Here is a 20,010-nt window from a genome sequence, read left to right as displayed (position 1 = left end):
CAAGCAGAGAGATGGGAGCTGGATCATAAAAATACAGGAAGCTACATAAGAGCAGCCTATGTAAATTTATCTTAAGGAGACAATGATGACATGTTTATAAGGACATTCATTATGAACTGGTTAACAATCATGAAAAGAAAAGAGAGAGAGATACAACCTGTCCAAAAAGGTCATGAGTTCAGAATTAGACACAGCATACCTGGAATATTGTGTAGCCACTAAAAACCATCTTAGAGAGCAGTTAATGCTATGTAAAGACAATCATGAGCCATTTGAGTAGAAAAGGTTAGAAAACCAAAATGAGTATCTCTAATCAGTACTACTGGTGCAATCTGCATTTTCTTCTTTTATTCATCTGTAATTTCTAAATTTTCTCAAATGAACATGTATTACCTGTATAAACAGAAAAAAAAAATGCAAGTTTTTAGTTTGCTTTATTTTTTTTTTTTAATCACCAAGCTATATGAACAGAAAGATTGGTGGGTGGATATACACCTCGGAGGAAGGCAGAAGGTGAAGGTTCAGCCTGCCACATTGATGCTGACGGCTCTGTCAGCTGTAGGCTTGCCAAGCTAAAGGGAGGGAGAGATAAACCATCTATCTTACCCAGGTCTCATTTACATATGTCCAAATTATATTCTTCCTGGACATTCTAGATGGAGTACCTGCGAACACTCAGATCTCATACCCAGTTTCCTGACCCATCCGAAATAGGTTTCTAGGGCCTTAATTGGATTATAAATACATAATTATTTCTGGAGCTGTTCAACTAACCCAAATAACATGCTCTCATTTCATGCTCCCAAATCGTCTTCTTGAAATATAAATCACTGACCTACTTTGTTAAAGATCATTTTAATAGCACTCCCCCACCCCAAGGATAAAAACGAGAAACCTGCAGCTTGCATCAGATCCACTAGAGAGGCAGAAAATATGCACCTAACTGTGCCCAATCAGAGCAGCCAACCAGTGAGTCAGACATTCTGCACCCACCCTGGCTCTGAGCATGTCCTTTCAGCTCTGGAATATAACACAGGAAGTATAACAGGAAAGGGGCCCTAGACAGTGTTGTTTACCAAGATGGGACCACTCACAGCACAGACTTCTTCCTGGTTCTACAGCTCAAATCTGGGAGTCTTTTCAGCTATAATGACAGAACTCCAGAAATCTGTTTCAGGTCATTTCCATTTATAAAAGGCTTTGCCTTCCCCCTCCATAATCAAGGTATCAAGGATCAGTCACCTCTTTGGTCCTTTGGCAAGGCAAGATAGGGACAGGGCAAGGGCAGACACAGTGAAAGAATGAGGGGGAGAAAAAAGAAAGGAAAGAAACAGAAGTGGGGGAAGCAAATGAGAGGAAAACAGAGATGGTAGAGACAATGTTCTCTACATTTACACTGGAATTTCCTAGAACAAAGGTCCTTACTAAGGACAAAGGGCTTTCATTTTAAGACCTCAGGCATCCCCAAACCATCACTATTTTAGCACATAAGAAATTTACTTCTTGGCCGGGCATGGTGGCTCACGCCTGTAATCCTAGCACTCTGGGAGGCCGAGGCGGGTGCATCGCTCGAGGTCAGGAGTTTGAGACCAGCCTGAGCAAGAGTGAGACCCCGTCTCTACTAAAAATAGAAAGAAATTATCTGGCCAACTAAAAAAATATATATATAGAAAAAAAATTAGCCGGGCATGGTGGTGCATCCCTATAGTCCCAGCTACTCGGGAGGCTGAGGCAGAAGGATCGCTTAAGCCCAGAAGTTTGAGGTTGCTGTGAGCTAGGCTGACGCCACAGCACTCACTCTAGCCCAGGCAACAGAGCGAGACTGTGTCTCAAAAAAAAAAGAAAGAAATTTACTTCTTTATCAATAGTTCCTAAAATGGTTAAAGCTGAAACCCTCCAAGTGCAACCATCTAAATCAAAATATTGCTGGAAATTTTCTCCTCGGTAGAAAGAAAGGAATGCATCTACTTGCTGGATTTTAGAGTTCTTCCTTACCACTCTCAAGCAGGAAATTAATCTCTCTAAAGCAAGATCAACGCCAAAGGAGACACATGACAAAAGAAGTTTGGAACCAGAGGCCTACGGGCCCTCTCAGCAATAAGTGTGAATTAGTCCCGGCGCACTAGCAAATCTGTCAGAGGGTGAAAAGCAAGAATAGCACCAGATCCAAACATCCTGGCACTGAAATCACAGCATTCCAAGGAGTTGCAAATTGTTTGGATGCACCAAATCAAGGATATGTGGCTTAACAAGATCAAGGGATGAAGCAGACAGGAGAGTACCACACTTGGAGCCATGGGTTGAAAATCCTAAGGAAGTGTTTGCATAGGGATGGGGAGACGGGAAGGATGGCAGATATTAGCTAAGAAGTACGGGATTTCTCTGGGCGATGGTGAAAATGTTCTAATATTAATTTTGGCAATGGATGCAAAACTGTGTGAATATACTAAAAGCCACTAACTGTGTGGTATGTGAATTATATCTCAATAAAGCTTTTTTTTTTAAATCCTAAGGAAGGACCTCCAAGGTCTCTGCCCACAATCGCCTACCCACACGCCGGCCCGTTTGGGGAGCTCAGTAATATGACTGATGGAGATGGCACAGTGAGAGAGATGAATCATCCTTCTCCAGTTTGACATTTTATAAGTTTCTCATTTCAGATAACCATCAAAAAACATTCCAATCTTCTTTCTTAAAGACTCAGTTTTGGGGGAGTAGAGAATAGACCCCAACATTCAGAACCCAGACTTGTGAAAATAAGCAAATTTTAAGTTATCTTCAACTGGTGATCATCTTCATGCCTGAATTCTATGCTGCTTCAAGCACAAAACCCCAAGCAAGCCCTGTTGTGCAATGTCTTTCTACTGCAGTTATGCTGGCCAGGAGAGGTGGGGGAGATTAGAAGCAAGCCAAAGTCATATCCCAAAAGACACTGAGGCCAAAAGCTATCAGTTCCACTCCAATTTCCTATGCAATGGAGCAGAGCTTCCCTGCTGGGGAACCGATTACAAGCATGCTGGCTACGTAAAAAGGAAACAGGATTTCTTTCCAAAGAGAAAACCATCTTGCCTGCTCTAAACAGAGCTGGCAACAAGGTAGCTTGCTGACCTTGCATGCTGAGCTCAGGGAGGCTTCGGTGAGAGGGCCAGGGAGACCGCAACGAGGACTGGCCAACAGATGCAGGTGCAGAGGGGACAGCTGGGAGCCGAGGCCTGCAGATGCTGAAGCACCCATTCCCCAGCACCTGCCTGGCCTTTGGCTCCCCCAAAGCCATGCTGTCCAAGGCAGGAGTCCTGCGGCTGATCATCTGCAGGACAAGCCACCCAGGGTAAGGTTTGCGTCAAAGTCTCTTTGCACTAGTCAGATACAAAAGCAATTAATCCTGTTTTGGTAAGAGCAGCCCATAGAAATTTTTAAGAAGCAAACGGCAGGGCAAAAACAGCAGTCATCTCCTTGTGGTGGCACCCTGGGGTCTCGCCGGCAGAGGCTGTGGTCTGTTCGGTCACCCAGCCCTCTTGAACAGGGTGAGAAGCAGCTGAGATCAGAACAGAGACAGCCACCCAGGAGGAGGGAGGAGTGTTTTCAAGAAATGAGTTGCCCAAGGGTACCTTCGTGGCAGAAAGGGAAGATCAGCTCTCTCTGGGTTTAGGGCGCCTCAACCTCAGAGGCATCGGCCAGTCTCTCTCCTCCCCTACTCTCCCCAGACATCAAATTCCCCTAGCCCTGCAACAGCTCAACCAGCTCATTATGCTTCCTGAATGTTTTTAAAGAAAAAAATGCACAACATAATTACAGGCTCTGACCCCAAATGACTTTAACCCTGACGAGAGCACCCAAGACTCACTGTGGGAAAACAGTTGCCCTGTGATTGCCCAGAAGCAGAAAGTTTCCTTTCAGGAGCTCCCCGTCCCAACCCCCACCCCCCTCGCAATGCTGCAGAGGGGTCCCGGCTCACCCGCCAAGCTCACGGAACAAACGGATCCCAGGCATGGAGCCACGCTGGCTGAGACGTTCTGAAGTCGCTAGAATTTTTACACTTCTGAAACACTTCCCCCATCGTTCTTGGGCCTGCAGTAAAACAGACACCCTCCAGCTATCTGAGAAGTCCCAACAGGAGGCTAGATGGCACAGCTGTGCACACTAAGGGGTAAAGGATTTGAGCACTAGGTTTACACACAATCTCTTCTGGCCTATTCAGACGGAGCTTGTGGTCAGAAGACTTCCCAGCCCCATGCAAATCACTTGGCAGAAGAGGTGGAAGGGGGCTGCGGGAAATCCCGGTTTCCAGGCTTGTCCCAGGGCTCACGCATCTCCCTGGGTGGAGCCTGGGAATCCACAGTTAGGGGAATTCTTATACACCTTCACCTTCTTATACACCTTCACCACTATCGTACAAGGGCAACCTAGCCACCATGATAACAGCAGGTTCCAATTATAGGGTACTTACCGTGGGCCTGCTTACACCACTAAGCACAATATCTACAATTATTTCATCAATTCCACACAACAGTATTATATGGTAGATATTTATTATCTACCCTTGCAGTTATACTGCTTTCTCCAGTTTTACCTCCAAAGGTCAAATCCGAAGGCCTCTGGACAAGTCCGTACCCAAACTGGCCAGGATGAGACACCCAGACAGCAAAGTCTCTCCACTCCTCTTCTACCTACCTGCTAACTGCTCATATTCCCATGGTCTCAGCCTCCACTCTCTCCTCGCACTCCATGCCAGCGGTTCTTCACCTTTGCTGCACATTAGAATCACCTCGGGAGTTTTTAAAATTCCCTATGCCCATGGTGCAACCCAAATTACATCAGAATTTCCTTGGGTGATTCCAATGGGCAGCTGAGGCTGAAAACCACTGCCTAGGTCTACCCCTACGGACTCATTCCCTCCCAGGGCCTCAGATACCACTGGGGGAGACCCGAACCTTTACTGTAGCCCCCACCTCTCCCCAGAGCTCTAGACTCGTGCTTCCTACAGCCTCGTGGGTATCCCCACCTGAGTGCCCTGCAGGAACTCAGCAAGGGCAGACCTCACCTAATTCTGCATCCCCCAGGGCACCAAGATTCTTCTCCTGTGGTCCACAGTTCAACCATCCCTGCAGCCTAAGAGAGAAACTCTGCAGACACCCCGAACTCCTCCATCTCCTCTGTCCTCACCCCATCCTCGGTCACCAAACACCACTGGCTATGTGCTTTCCTCTCCCTCCACACGAGCACATCTTCTCTGAAAAATACCCTGGGATCCTGCGTCCTACTCTACAACTTATCTGTGTTTCTCTGAATATTCCAGTAGTGATTCCAGTGAGTAAAACAGATTTTCAGCCAAGTGTACTCCCTGGCACGTGGCCACCTACCCGGGCCACCTGCACCTTAGTCTGCGAAGCGCATCCCTCCCCTCGCCTGCCCCTCGGGCACGATGGGCAGGTGGTGCGCACTCTCTCACACACTTCTGCCTTGGGACAGCGTTAAGCAGAGAGTGGATCACGTATCACTGCTGAAATAGGGGATTATTTTAGGTGATATAATGGGAAATACTTTTCAGTTTTATGATTATGATTTAATGATTATTTGAAGACATTTTAGAAAAAATATTGCTAACCACATCAAACCTGCAATTTCTGAATGCAGGCTCAAAAGTTGCCTTTGGAAATAAATATACTTTTTGAATGAGTAGGATTTTCCAAAGTAAATAAACAGTGGTAAAGGTGGGGCAAAAATAATGGAGGTAGCCTTTAGGAACACAGCTTCCCCGGGCTTGATAAAGACTTCACTTGCCTTTCCCAGAGGCCTCTGCTCCCTCCCGCAGAGCCACTTTTAAACCGCTAGCAATCCCCCTGTGCTGTGGACTGCCTTGTTTCCCCTGTCTCCTCTCACGGCACTGAGCATCTAGGAAACAGGGACTGTTTCTCCATTCCAGAAACCCTGCCAAAGCCGCCTCTACACCAACAGAAGCCCTCACAGGCACTGGAATGTAGACCATAGAGGACATGTGGCATGATCCTGTCCTTCATCAGGGAAAAGTGCTAAGTTTTGCAGGAAAAGTAGCCGGAGAGAGATGTCAGACAAAACACCTGCCTCCCTCACCAGTCCCAGAATTCCAATGCCCACAGGGAAGCTTCCAGCACAGGCAAGGTATGCTCACTAGCCCGAAGTCAAGGTCTCCAGTCCCAGAAGGCAGGAGACTGCCCTCCTTGAACACCTGCCAAACTTCCTGAATAATGCACACGCTGCACAGAGATAAGAACAGCACCATGCTAGGAGTGCTAACAGGTTCTCTGGGGTCCCACATTCACGTGGTTCCTAGGTACAGCTATGTCTCGTTTGAGGGAATGATTTTTGCTGTGGCTTTTAATCCCAGAATTAACAATATACACAAACTGGGAAGGAGACAATGGAGAAAATTCTACGTATTGTTTTATTACAGACACTGCTCTGTAATAAACTCTCTAAAATAAATGAGTTTCCTTCCTACTTACTCTAAAATCATGATTTGTAAAATTCTGTTCACTCAGAACTTTTCTGAAACACTGCTGTGAAATATTTATCAAAATGAAAAAAATGTACAGACCCTTCGGCCCAGCAGCTTAATTTCTAGGAATTTGTCCTACACTGCAGTCCCCAACCCCTGGGCCGCGGCCCAGTACCCGTCTGTGGCCTATTAATAAATGGCTGCACATCACCACCTGAGCTCCACACCCCCACCCCCACCCCCACCCCCCACAATACCCCACACCCCCACCCCTGGCCCATGGAAAAAGTGCCTTCCATGCAATCGGTCCCTGGTGCCAAAAAGGTTGGGGACGGCTGGTCCTACTCACTCATGTGCCCCATGCCTGAGGTGTCAGGATATTCACAGCAGCATTGCTTATAATGGTAAAAGGTTGGAAATAATCTAAATGTCTATTATTAGGGGAACATAAACTATGTTAAATCCATACAGTGGAATACAGTGCAATGCTAACAATGAGTTAGCTCTCTATATATACCAATTATAAAATACCTAAAATATATTAAAACAAGGTGCAAAGCAGTGCATATGGCATACTACCATATATAGTGTGTGTATACACATATAGATGTATATTTGTTGGCACATACATGAATTACTAATATATCTGAAAAATACCCAAGAAACTAATAAAAATGTTGCCTCCAGTAGAGGAACTGGAGATCAGGAGACAGGAGGAGTTGGAGGGATACTCATATTCCTTTTTGTCCCTTTTGAACTGTGTGCTATTTATAGGTATTACCTATTTAGATAACCTTTAAAAAAAAAAAAAACTTTTGCCGGACTCTGTGGCTCAGGCCTGTGAGCACTCCAGGAGGCTGAGGCAGGAGGATCGCTTGAAGTCAGGAGTTCAAGGCCAGCCTGAGCAAGAGCCAGACCCCGTCTCTACCAAAAATAGAAAAACTAGCCAGGTGTGGTGATGCACAGCTGTAGTGTAGTCCCAGCTACTCGGGATGCTGAGGAAGAAGGATCACTTGAGCCCAGAAGTTTGAAGTTGCAGTGAGCTATGATGATGCCACTGCACTCTAGCTGGGATGACAGAGTGAGACTCTGTCTCAAAAAAAAAAAAAAAAAAAAGGTTTTACCTATTTAGATAACCTTTAATTTAGATATGAATTAAAGTAAAAATGACTTTCTATTTTATTTGGTCAATGGGTATTCACTGTCTACACCTGACCCGCAAGTGCAATGATGAGATACGCAGTCAGGAATCTGCCACGGTTTGGGTCCCGGCGGCTTGACGGTCTCCCTGGCACAGACACAGCCAAAGTTCAACTCAGTCAGCCTGAAAATCTAAAATGTCACAGGAGGAGCCAGTTCATATTTTCAGAGTATTCAAATTAGCCTGGAGTAAACTTAAAAGCAGATCCCATAGTAAGATCAGATGAGTTTTTAAACTTACCTGTGGTGTCTTTTCAAACCATGAAAAATAGGGTTTATTTTGGCTTTCGCTGTGTGGCAGCAGCAGGAGTCAAAGCATAGCTACTGGCTTGGCTCAGAGGAGCCAGCTATGTTTGCTCCAGAATTCCCTAACCCCTCAAACCTTTGTCTATCTGGCAAAGAAAACACGCATACACACCACCCTAACCCCAGGAATCTCCTCTTTCTAAATATAGCAGGAAACTGCCCAGCCTCCAAGCTCACCCTCTGCAGCATTCTGTGCCTTCCAACCAAGGTGAAATGAGCCAGACATAAACATGCCATGACAGCTTCTGGCCCACACTGCCAAGCTGTTTTCCTTACTATTTCCTCTCTTCCTCCACTCTGGGTTTCTGCAAAAATGTGTAAACCCCAGTGACTCTAATTTGTAAAAATTCCCTGGCCACTAGTGCTGTTGTTCTCACCCTAACAAATGTGATTTCCTTCTTAGTCCCCGAAATTTGAGGTTGTAATACACTGTTAGATATGGGCAAAGCCCTATACCATCTCCCACTGTACCTGTAAGAACCTGCAGCCCAGAAACGATAGCGGGCAGTTCCAAGGCTAATAAGGACATAGCCAATTAATTATAATCTCTCCCCTTCTCTCCTCGCTCTCTCTCTCTGTCTCTCTCTCTCACACACAAACACACACACACACACAAACACACAAATATTTTTTTTCTTCTAGAATCAATGTCAGTGCCTAACAGAAGGGCCTGTTATTTAAGCAAAAGGTTAAGCTTCAGAAACCATCTAACACACTCAAAAGAGCACCACACAAGTCTCATCTGGCTACAGGAATGCAAAGGACCCAAACAATTGATGTCAAAGAGCTTGTAAAAACGAGTCAGCAACCATTCCACTTGGAGGAATCTATCTCAGGGAAATGCTGGGATCCACACACAAAGGCAGATCCACACACTGCAGCACATTTTCTAATAGTGAAAAACGGAGACAATCCAAATATTCTTCAGTAGGAAACTGGGTCAATCAACTGTGGTACATCCGCGTAATAGAACTCTCTGCAGTCACTAAACAGAAGGCACTACCTACATGTACTGACATGGAAGATCTCTAAGACAAAGTATTAACTAGAAAAGCAAAATACAAAATAATTCATATAATCCCATTTATGTAAAAGAATTCATAGAAAAAAACAAGAAAAAAGCATACCAAATTGTTGCCAGCGGTTATTAACTCAGAAAAGGGAGTGCTTTACTCTGAATACTTCTATACTTTTTGATTTTTTTATGAGAATATATTCAGGAACTATCTGTGTCGTATTTTTTTGTCTTTGCACTGTAAGATTAGATCATTCATTCATACTGTTAATTTCCCCCCAAAATCTAATCCTCCCCAAGTCTTTTCTGTGTCAGAAAATAGTACCATCAATTCACACAACTGCTCAGGCCAAAAATATTTGAATCGTTCTAGACTTCTCTCTTTTCTCTCATAGCCCATATGCTATGCCACAAATCCCGTGGGCTCTACTTCCAAAAATACCCAGCATCCGACCACCATCTCTGATGTTGCCATCCTAGCCCAAGGTGCCATCGTCTCCTACCTCACCCACAATAACAGCTTCCGACCTGGTCTCCTTGCCTCCAGTCTTGCCCCACTACATCTATTCTCTGCACAGGCTCTGCATGATCTTCCCAAAACACCAGTAGGATCATGTCACAGCCCCCCACAGGTGCCCATCAGGTATAGATTGAAACCCTAAGTCCTTTCTAAAATTCAAGACCCCTATGAGCTGGCCCCTGGACTCCTTCCCTGTCCATTCACCATCACTCTGCCCCAGCCACAACTGGCTGCCCTGCTGGCCCTCAAACACCCCAACCAATCTCCCCGCTCTTGACTTTTGCACCTGTTACCTCCACCCGAAAGGCCCTTACTCTAGTCCAGGGCTTTGGAGGACATGGTGAGAGCATAGCACGGGCTCCGTATTTGTTGAACAAACGCCTTCCTGTGATGGCAAAAAAATACATAATTTGAAACACATCAGGTTATAACCTGAAAAATTAAAACGAATGTCAATCAAAAATTTATATCTAGAAAAACCACTTTGGCTGTTAGCATTATAGTGGCACCCCTCCCTTAGCTAATATTTAGAAATGCAATAGCCTTGACAGGATAACAAAGTTCCCTACATGAATTACTTTCTCCAACAACTCAATGGTGATAATGGTTCTTTGTCAACTCAGGGGGTTTGGGATTATTAGCTTGCACTGGCCAGAATCAGGAAGTCCAGACTGTGACATCTGCCCAGAGCAATGCTGGCTGGCCTGACTAGAATGGGAAGCTGAACCACAGCCTCATAAGAACTACCTTCCTAACTCTTGAAATTCTGAAACCCATCGGTTAAATCCGAGTTGGAAGCAAATAGAAGCAAAAAGTCCCCAAAAGAGGGCAAACAGAGAAAATATACTAAGTGCTGTTCACTTAATCATCAAAAGTTTTATGGGACAAAGTAAAGGGAAAAAAAAGATTTGAACAGACATTTCAGCAAAGAAAATGCACCAATGGCGAATAAACATACGAAAAGATGTTCAACATCATTAGTCATCAGCAAAATGCAAATTAAAACCACAATGAGATACCACTTCGCATCCACTAGGGTGGCTACAACCTAAAGAGAGACAATAACAAGTGTCAGCGAGGACATGGAGAAATTGGAATCTTCATACATAGCCCATGGGAATGTAAAACGGTACCTCTGCTGCGGAAAACAGTTTGGCAGCTTTTTAAAAATTAAACATAAATTTAATTTAAACATAAGTTTAAGTCAAAATTAAACATAAGTTTACCAAACAACCCAGCAAAATTCTACTTCTAGGTAAAAAATGAAATTAGAAGTGAAAACATATATCTGCATAAAGACATGCATGCAAATGTTCATAGCAGCATTATTCATAAGAGCCCAAAGCTGGAAACAACCCAAATGTCTGTCAGCTGGTGAATGGATAAACAACTTATGGTTTATAAAATGGAATATTCTTCAGCAATAAAAAGGAACTACTGGGAACATGCTACAACATAGATGAACCTCAAAGACATCACGCCAAACAAGTGCAAGAAGCTAGATGCAAAAGACCACATATTATATGATTCCATTTAGCTTAAATTTTCAGAAAAGACAAATTTACAGAGACAGAAAAAAGTAGATTAGTGGTTGTAATGAGGTTTGAGGCAAAAATGGAAAGTGTGTACACATGGGCACAAGGGAGCTTTTTGGAGGGAAAGAAATGTTCTAAATTTGGATTGGGGTGATAGTTGCATAACTCTGCAACGACAAACCAGTGAACTATACACTTAAAAGACAGGTAAATTTATAGCACGAAAATTATAACTCAGTAACTCTTAAAAAAAAAATACTCCCCCCAAAATATGCTAACCTGAAACAAATGGCTCCTTTGAAAAGAATAAATATAAACATAATGTTCTTGTGGGAGACACCCATGATAAACTGACATGTCAATTTCAAGTGTTAGTGATCATTCTGGTGGGGGGACGGAAGAGATGGAGAGAAAAAAATACCTTTTTATAATTTTAAAGGAGAAAGAAGTCTTTCTTAATGATAGTTGTTGATAATTAAAACTCAGCAATAAGATACTCAGCGATAAAAAGAAATGAAATGCTAATACGTGATTTTAAGATTCATGAATGAACCTTAAAAACATTATACTAAGGGAAATCAGCCAGACACAAATGACAAATATTGTATGATTCCACTTATACGAGGTAAATAGAATAGGCAAATTCATAGAAACAGAGAATAGAATAGAGGTTACAGGGCCTGGGGCAGGGGGAAATGGGAGTTATTGTTTAATGGGTCTAGAGTTTCAGTTTAGGATGATTAAAAGGTTCTAAATATAGATAGCAGTGATGGTTACACAACATTGCAAATGTGCTTAAGACCATTGAATTGTACACTTAAAAATGGTTAAAGTAGTAAATTTTGTGTTATGTATATTTTACCATAATAAGAATACTCAACTACAGAAAAAGAACCCAATTAAAAATGGACAAAAGATCTGAACAGACACCCTACCAAAGAGCATACAAAAGATGGTCAACATCATATGTCATCATGGAATTACAAATTTTTTTTAAAATGAGACACCATTATACACCTATTAGAATCACCAAAATCCAAAACACTGACCAAGTGCTAGTGAGAATACGGAACAACAAAAACTCTCATTCACTGCTGGCAGGAATGCAAAATAGTACAATTACTTTAGAAAACAATGGAATATTATTCAGCAATAAAAAAGAAATGAGCTACCACGCCATGAAAAAACATGGAAGAACCTTAAGTGCATATTGCTAAGTGCAAATAAGGCCAATCTGAAAAGGCTAGATATTGTTTGATGTCAACTGTATAACATTCTAGAAAAGGCAAAACCAGGGAGACAGTAAAAAGATTAATGGTTGCCAGGGGCTACGGGGAGAGAGGGATGAATAGATGGAGCACAGAGGATTTTTAGGGCAGTGAAACTATTCTGTATAATACTAATATAACACATGGATACATGTCATTACACGCTTGTCAAAACCCACAGAATGGGCCGGGCGAGGTGGCTCAGGCCTGTAATCCTAGCACTCTGGGAGGCCGAGGTGGGTGGATTGTTTGAGCTCAGGAGTTCAAGACCAGTCTGAGCAAGAGCGAGACCCCGTCTCTACTAAAAATAGAAACAAATTATATGGACAGCTAAAAATATATAGAGAAAAAAAATTAGCCGGGCATGGTGGCGCATGCCTGTAGTCCCAGCTACTCGGGAGGCTGAGGCAGGAGGATTGCTCCAAGCCCAGAAGTTTGAGGTTGCTGTGAGCTAGGCTGATGCCACGGCACTCTAGCCCGGGCAACAGAGTAAGACTCTGTCTCAAAAAAAAAAAAAAACCCACAGAATGTGCAACACAAAGAGTGAACTCTAATGTAAACTACAAACCTTAGTTAATATTATTTCCATATTGGCTCATCAATAAATGTACCATGCTAACACAAGATGTTAGAAATAAGGGAAACTGGAAGGAACAGGTATGAGAAGCTATATGGGAATTTTCTATACTTTCCACTTAATTTTTCTGTAAACCTAAAACTGTTCTTAAAAAATAAAGTCTATTGGTCGGGCACAATGGCTCACACCTGTGATCCTAGCACTCTGGGAGGCTGAGGCAGGAGGATCGCTTGAGCCCAGGACTTTGAGGTTGCTGTGAGCTAGGCTGATGCCACAGCACTCTAGCCCAGGTGACACAGTGAGACTCGGCCTCAAAAAAAATAAAGTCTATTAATTATTTTAAAAGGGAGGAGAGGGGCTGAAGCCACAGTCAATGGATTGAGAACTACAGATTGATTGAAATTTATCCAATCCAACTGAGAATTGAATAAAGAGATTTTTTTAAGTTGATGTTATATAAAAACTACAAAACCTTACTTGAATTTAAGAAACTTGCTATTGTTTATATTTGTATGAGTAATACTCCAAAGATTAATTACCACTACTTATAAATAATTCAGAAATGCCTTTTTTTTCTTTATTCACAAGGTGCTAAAGCAAAGCAAAGCAAAGAATCTGGGAAAATCTTTTTGCTACCTAACTCCATACCCATTTGTTCCACTGGGATTTTGTGAGTAATTACTCCTAAACAAAGCAGGTTGGCATCAAACATCCTTTCAGAGTTTATGCCATTCAAGAAGGGCTTATCTATTGCAAAAAGCCTATACTAAACCCTAAAGAAATACAAAAGAGTGACAGGCTTTAAGCACATAACTCGATGTGGATTTTTTTACTATTGTTTTAATAGGCAAAGAGGATGAACCATTTACCTTACTGAATCAGACCAAGAATAGGTTTTTGGCCTCTCTGTTCAATGATCTATTACTCAATTAAAAGACAATCATTGATAATCACTCAGTGCTACCCCAAAAAGAAACTGCTGCTTTAAAAGCCAAGAGATACTCAGCCACCCTCATCTGCCCCTCTAGTCCACAAAGTTCTTTAAAGCCTTAATGGAGACAGTACTACAAAACTTCAGGGCAAAATACAAAATCTGAGCTAATCTTTGCTATCCAGGGCTCAGGGCCTAAAAAACACCTGGGTAACATTCTCACTTAATCAAGCACCTGCTCCATGTTTCTCCCTTCTAGGAGCTAGATCTATGAAGAATTTGCATCTTCACTGCCAGCATCTTTGCTGTAGGCACTGAAGGGTAATGCTCAAGAGAAGGCCCTGCAGTCCACTGCCAGGTTCAAAACTTAGTAGCTCAACTTCCTGTGACCTTAGGCAAGTCACCCCAACTATATAATGCAGAAAAAGAAGCATATTCATCTCACAGGATGGTGGTAGGGACTAATGAGACAATGTGTGCACTTAGCTAAGGCCTGGCACTTAGTAAGTGCTCAATAAACGAGAGATGCTGGTATTCTTATTGGACTATCTACTTATTTCTATTAAAATTCACTGTGGTTGTCCTGGGGATATGATACAGGACAGAGATCTCAAGATTACTAACCACGAAAAATGTGGTGAAAAAGGCAAATCGTCTCCAAAAAGTCTCATGAAAAAGGATGGGCTCAACTAGAGAAATATATTATAAATAATACATTCACTTCATTTTGTAAAACACATTGTCACCCAACAGGATACTGACCACAAAGTGTGGCTTTATTATTACACACCCTGCCCCAACTTGACAGAAAGGTCAGAGAGAAGGTGCTAGATTCTTACTCTTATCTTGGTTGGTTATTTCCTCTGCATCCACCAAAGTACCATGAACTAGAATGAATCCAGTCCCCTCTCATGGGTTGGAAACACAAAGGCACACTTGGGTTTCTCCAGGGCCTAAGACACGGTTTGGTCTTTGGGCCCTCACCACCCTCACTGATTTGAAGAAGAAAAGCTTCAAAGTTTCCCCACCTGAAATTCAAATCCAGAACTCTGCCTAAAGTTGGTCACCACCACCTAGGAGAAAACAATTAAAACTGCACTTCTCATGTCCAAAATGGGCAAATCTTTATAAAGACAGAAAATACATTCATGGTTGACTAGGGCTGGGGGTTGGAAGGAAATGGGGAATGACAGCTAATGAGAACAGAGTTTCTTCTTGGGGTGCTCAAAATGCTCCAAGATTGATTGTGATGATGGTTGCAAAACTCTGTGGAGGTACTAAAAGCTACTGAACCCAAAGTTTTAAACAAGTGAGCTACATGATAATGCAAATTATATCGCAACAAAGTTGATGTTTTAAAAATTGCATTTCTGTCACTCCCACCTTAAACTATCAAATAAGGGTAATCTATACCAGAAAGCGGAAGTCAAGTTTAAAGGGGCAAAAGCCCAGGAACAAGTCCAAAAATCAGCTGTCAAGATGGAAGGAAACATAGTTCCTACAAACCCACACCACTCCTCAAAACCAACAGCATAACTCATTTTCATTTCTATGAAACCACATTTGGTTTGCCATTGAATCCATGAGACTGCCAGACATGAAGTTCAATGCATTCTTGCAAGCTTTTTCTGAAAGGCAAAGAGGGACAGCCAGCCAGCTCTGCCACTGAGGGGGGAAAATTAATCTAATCAAAAAGGCTGAAAATTTAAGCTACCAAAATGTTCTTAAGAACAGAAGAGATGTCAGGAGGCTTATTTATTTTATTCCTTTTTAACTCATAAAGCTATTTTTGGCATAACCACAACTTGATACAAATGCTGTTACCAAGATTCTGTCCACCAATGGCTAATACACACACAACTGTGTAAGTTACCAACAACTGGCGTGGGGGAGGCTTGGGCCTAACTCCCTGCACCCAAGCCAAAAAATGTCCTTCTGCGCTCTTAGTCACCAAGTCTTGCTCTGAAAATCACCAAGTCTTGACAACCAGGAATACTGGAAGATAGTGACACCAGCTACCATGCACTGAGCAGTACAATGTACCAGGTCCCAAGTGAGTGCATTTTTCACATGCTCTATTTCAGTCATTCCTCACAATAACCCTAGAAGGTCGGTGTGGCTATTCCCATTTTACAAAGGAGGAGCTCAGGCTTAGTGACATGCCCAGAGTCAAAAAAGTAGTAGGTGATGGGGTGGGGGATGGGGGAGCGTCAGGATTCAAACCCAGGAAATCCAAATGCTCTTAATTCTACAAGTCTGAACTTTATATCTCCAGCCTCTATCTATAGAAAGAAGAGAGAGAGAAAAAAAAAAAAAAAAGACTTAAGCACACAGAATCTTCCTGATTGAGACACTGATTAATCAGATCAGAGGAAAGAATCCCAGGCAAATGAGCCGCCACAGAAAAGGCCAGGACAAATTAGCTCCGGAAATAACTGAGTGGGAGTAGCCAAGGCTGTACTCCACATCAAATGAGAACTTTCTCCAAAAGCAGGATTTTTTTCAAATGTATGTCTCAAATTATTTTAGTGCGTATCCTCTATGTGTCCAGACCAGAGATCTAGTCTCCACGGAAAGACTTCAAGAGGTTCACTTTTATGGAATCCACAGCTTTTATGAGGTTATCAAGGGGATTCAAGAGACAAATGTATAAGAACCGCTGACCTCAGCTGACCTAGACGACAGTGCTGTTTCAGGGTTAAGTGCACTGGCTTTGCAATTTGACAACGTGTGTTTAAATATGCTTAACTGCTGTGTCACCTTGAGCAGGTTACAGACCTCTCTGATCCTCAGTTTCCTCATTTACAAGGTGGGAAAAACTATAACAATGATGTAGCTGAACTCTGCCAATTTCTGGAGGCCAGTTTTATTGCCTGTGATTAACACACAAAGGAAATCTAAGCCTAAAGAGCTGCAAATACTAGTCATAAAATATAAAATAAATATGGTTATAAAATAAAGACAAAATTTTAGAGCTGTAAGAGAATACAGATCATCTAAATTCTAGTAGTAGTTAGAAGAACACAGTTAGTAAGTAGTAGAGCTGAATGTATAGAGACCAGAATACCTAGTTCCCTATCAGTCTTTCCCCCAAGTTACCGGGCTGCTCCACCCCATTAAACAACCCTTGAACTCCATCACTGCAATGTTCCTCCTACCCAAAGAATTCTTGCCCCCCTACAAAAATAGCAGGCAAATTGCCAGTCACCCAAATGCACCCTTCTCAGAGTCAACACCAAGATACCAAATGCAAGTCCAAATTCTAGCACATTTGATCCAAGGGGCTCCATTGGGGCAAGCTAGATAGGGCAGAATTAAGAGCTCTGCGTTGGCAGGAACTCCATCTCTGGCTCAAACCAGGTGGATTCAAAAGCCCTAGCCTTGCTGCTGGAGCTGTGTGACTGTTGGATTGTGCTCCTCCCAAGCCTCTGTTTTCTCATTTGCCAAATGAATAAAATTACATGAGATAACTCAAGAGTGAAGCAGTGCCTGGCGTGGAGTACACCTCTGTAGCCACACGGGCAGCAAAATATTCACTGCTACATCCTCAGTGCCCCGTGCAGTACCCAGCAGGCACTCCAAACGCTTGCTGAGTGAAGCAGAGAACCAATTAAAGCCAGCCTGAGGTTCAATCAATGTTCTTGGGCCAAATCTATAAGTGGGCCCCTGACTTACTCCAAACCGGGGGTCACATGTTCCCTGAACCAAATATGGCCTTGGTCATTGACAGAGGGAGAGTCTGTTCATATGCTTCAGGTAAGGCACTGCCTGCTGCAGAGAACCTGCCTCTGAGCAGCCTCATCACATCACAGTCTTGTGTATATTTCACCCCAAAAGATTGGCACTTTTGGCTGCTCTGGCATTCCATTGTCTCTCTCTTCATTTTTAGAAGCAACAGGCTCACAAAATGACATCTCAGGCACTTAACTTCTGTAAGTCTCCTTTAAAGAGGCCTGGGAACAATTCTCACAGCTAGGACACGACTCTGCTAAGGCAATCTTTCTTAGCTCAAAAATATCATTTAAGAAATCCATCACAGAAACTGGAAAAAGAGTAAAAGACAATTCCACTATCTGCCTTTATGTTGTTCCTGATTCTCAAAACTACAAGATGGACTGAGTTATTTTTAAACGGATAGACTGAAAAGGTACCAAAAACGTTCTTCACAATCCAAAGCTCTCATCCCTAGAGAACTCTTATTTGGCCAGAAGGAGAAACTCTCTGGCTCTGCAAAAGTCAAACAGAATGCAAATTTCATTTCTCGCCTCGTACCAAAAGGAAAAAAAGCAAAAATGGTTTCACAAAAGGTCTGAGAATCTTTAAAATCATTTTAAACTTCTCCTTTCTGAGAAGTAAGGACATTCCTTCTCAGACCTCTGCGTTTCCAAGGACAATGGGAGAGGTAAAAAAGAGAGCGAGGGAGCAGGAGAGGGAGAGAGGAGGGATATGTTCATTCTATTTTTAAACTCTCGCCCACAGTTTAGAGTAAAGGAACACTCTGATTCTGTACTCCCACCCCTATCACCTTCTGCTAAACACAAGAATCAGAACCTGCACACGTACATGGCACTGATTCTAGATTTGGGGGTTACTGGCTGCCAATACTCCAGGGAATCACGAGCTAACCAACCATTCCAGCCAGAGAAGCCAGTGGCCAGGACTAGGCTGGATCTGCAAACAGGGAGCGAAGCAGTCACAACCCACAACCCGCCTTTTCCCAAGGGGAGGCAGCGCCCCCTTGGCAGGGGAGGCTCCATTCTCACGGCTGGGCACCCAGGGGTGAGCAATTCTTCCCCTAAAGGAGTCGGAGTCGTGGATGTGATGGGGTTTCCCAGCAGGCTGCGGCGAGCTGGGCACTCCTGTCCCACTCCTGGGACACCTGTGTGCTGCGCACACCCACCTGCAGTGCCCCAGAGCACCACCCGCGCTCGGCCACCTCCCGGCCACCCCCAAAAGCAAACGGCTGGGCAATGGGTCTCTTTTCTCGTCTGATGGTTGTTGGCTCGCCGTTTTACGTATCCTTCCTGCCTCAGTAGAAGCATCAACACCCGTGAATCAGCGCCCCGGGGACAGAAACCCGGCGGGCGCGCGGGCGACCGGGGCTGAGCGCCGCCCCACGGCCCTCCCGTCCCGGGGCCGCGTCCCTGCCCGGCCCGGGGCACTCACTCTTGAGCGCGATGATGAGTGACTTCCCGTCCTTGATGAGTTCCTTGATGAATTTGTTGGTCTTGTCCAGCTCCGCTTCGTGCGACTTGAGCGTCTCTCGGAAGTGCGGGCTGTCGAGGCAGCAGTCGCTGAACTCGAGCGCAGGGAGCCCCATGGTGCCCGCGGCGCCCAGCCGGGGGCTGCCCCTCCCCCGGAGCCCGGGCGGCCCGCCGCCCACCACCCGCACGCGGCGGGACCCTGGCCGGCACCCCCGACGGCCGCCGGCTCCACAGGTGTGGCGCCGGCTCGCCCACCGCGCGGTGTCCGCGGGCGCGCGCGACTCCCGAACCCCGCCGGGACCCAGCCGACGGGCAGCTGCTCCGGCTGCGCGCAGGGGAGCGGCAGGCAAGCGGGCAGCGCAGCGGCGGAGCAGCAGTGGCGCCGCGAAGAGAGCGAGCAGGCGAGCAAGTGCGGCCGCCGCCTCCCCGCCTCCTTTGCTGGCTCGCTCTCCGGCAGCCTCGAGCGCCCTCTCACAGCAGCCTCGGCGCCGGCCAGCGTCCGGGCCGCCCGAACCTGCTAGCGATGACCTAATCCCCGGCGGGCCAATCAGCGCGCTCTCCCCAGCCCGACCCTCGGGCCGCCCGAGGAAGCCCAGCCCTTCCGCGGTGTTGGTCCAATGAGAGGGATCTGGGGGCGGGGACCCACGCCACCGCCTAGGTCCGCAGCGCAAGCTCCGCCCCCTCCCGCCCGCCCCGTGCTGCAGACCCGGAGTCTAGGGGTGAGCGCTGCTGTGCATGGGCCCCCGCCACCTTGCCCGCCCGCTGCGGCACGAATTCTAGCCTCGGACGGTGTGTCTGCTGGTCTGGCGGGCGAAGGAGCCTAGATGTGCCGAGCATGAAAATTCTGGGAATTAGGGCTGCAGTTCACCACGGTCCGCCCTGCACTACTGGGCAACAGAGCTTGCCCTCAAAATACAGCCCCCTGCCCCGGGAGAACCCAGAGCTTCCACACGCTCCTCTTCCAGTCAAGCAGAAAAAT

General features: G+C 44.9%; 1 protein-coding gene across 3 annotated transcripts in view; it reads right to left on the bottom strand.

Annotated features, from left to right (window-relative positions):
• ARHGAP26 (Rho GTPase activating protein 26) overlaps nucleotides 1-19,498 on the bottom strand; it is a 371,806-nt gene extending 352,308 nt beyond the window's left edge. The window contains exon 1 of one of the 3 annotated variants that reach the window (XM_045551097.1): nucleotides 18,994-19,498. In XM_045551097.1, the coding sequence (XP_045407053.1) occupies nucleotides 18,994-19,147 (154 nt within the window). In that variant the 5' untranslated portion in view covers nucleotides 19,148-19,498. The remainder of the gene's footprint in view (nucleotides 1-18,993) is intronic. The other 2 variants (XM_045551096.1, XM_045551100.1) reach the window with 2 other exon arrangements.
• Between the last annotated feature and the right edge of the window lie 512 nt (nucleotides 19,499-20,010).

Source organism: Lemur catta, chromosome 5 (genome assembly GCF_020740605.2).
Source record: "Lemur catta isolate mLemCat1 chromosome 5, mLemCat1.pri, whole genome shotgun sequence".
Lineage (NCBI taxonomy): Eukaryota > Metazoa > Chordata > Mammalia > Primates > Lemuridae > Lemur > Lemur catta.
The sequence above is the reverse complement of the archived record's forward strand: the minus strand, read 5'-3'. Positions and strand labels throughout refer to the sequence as shown.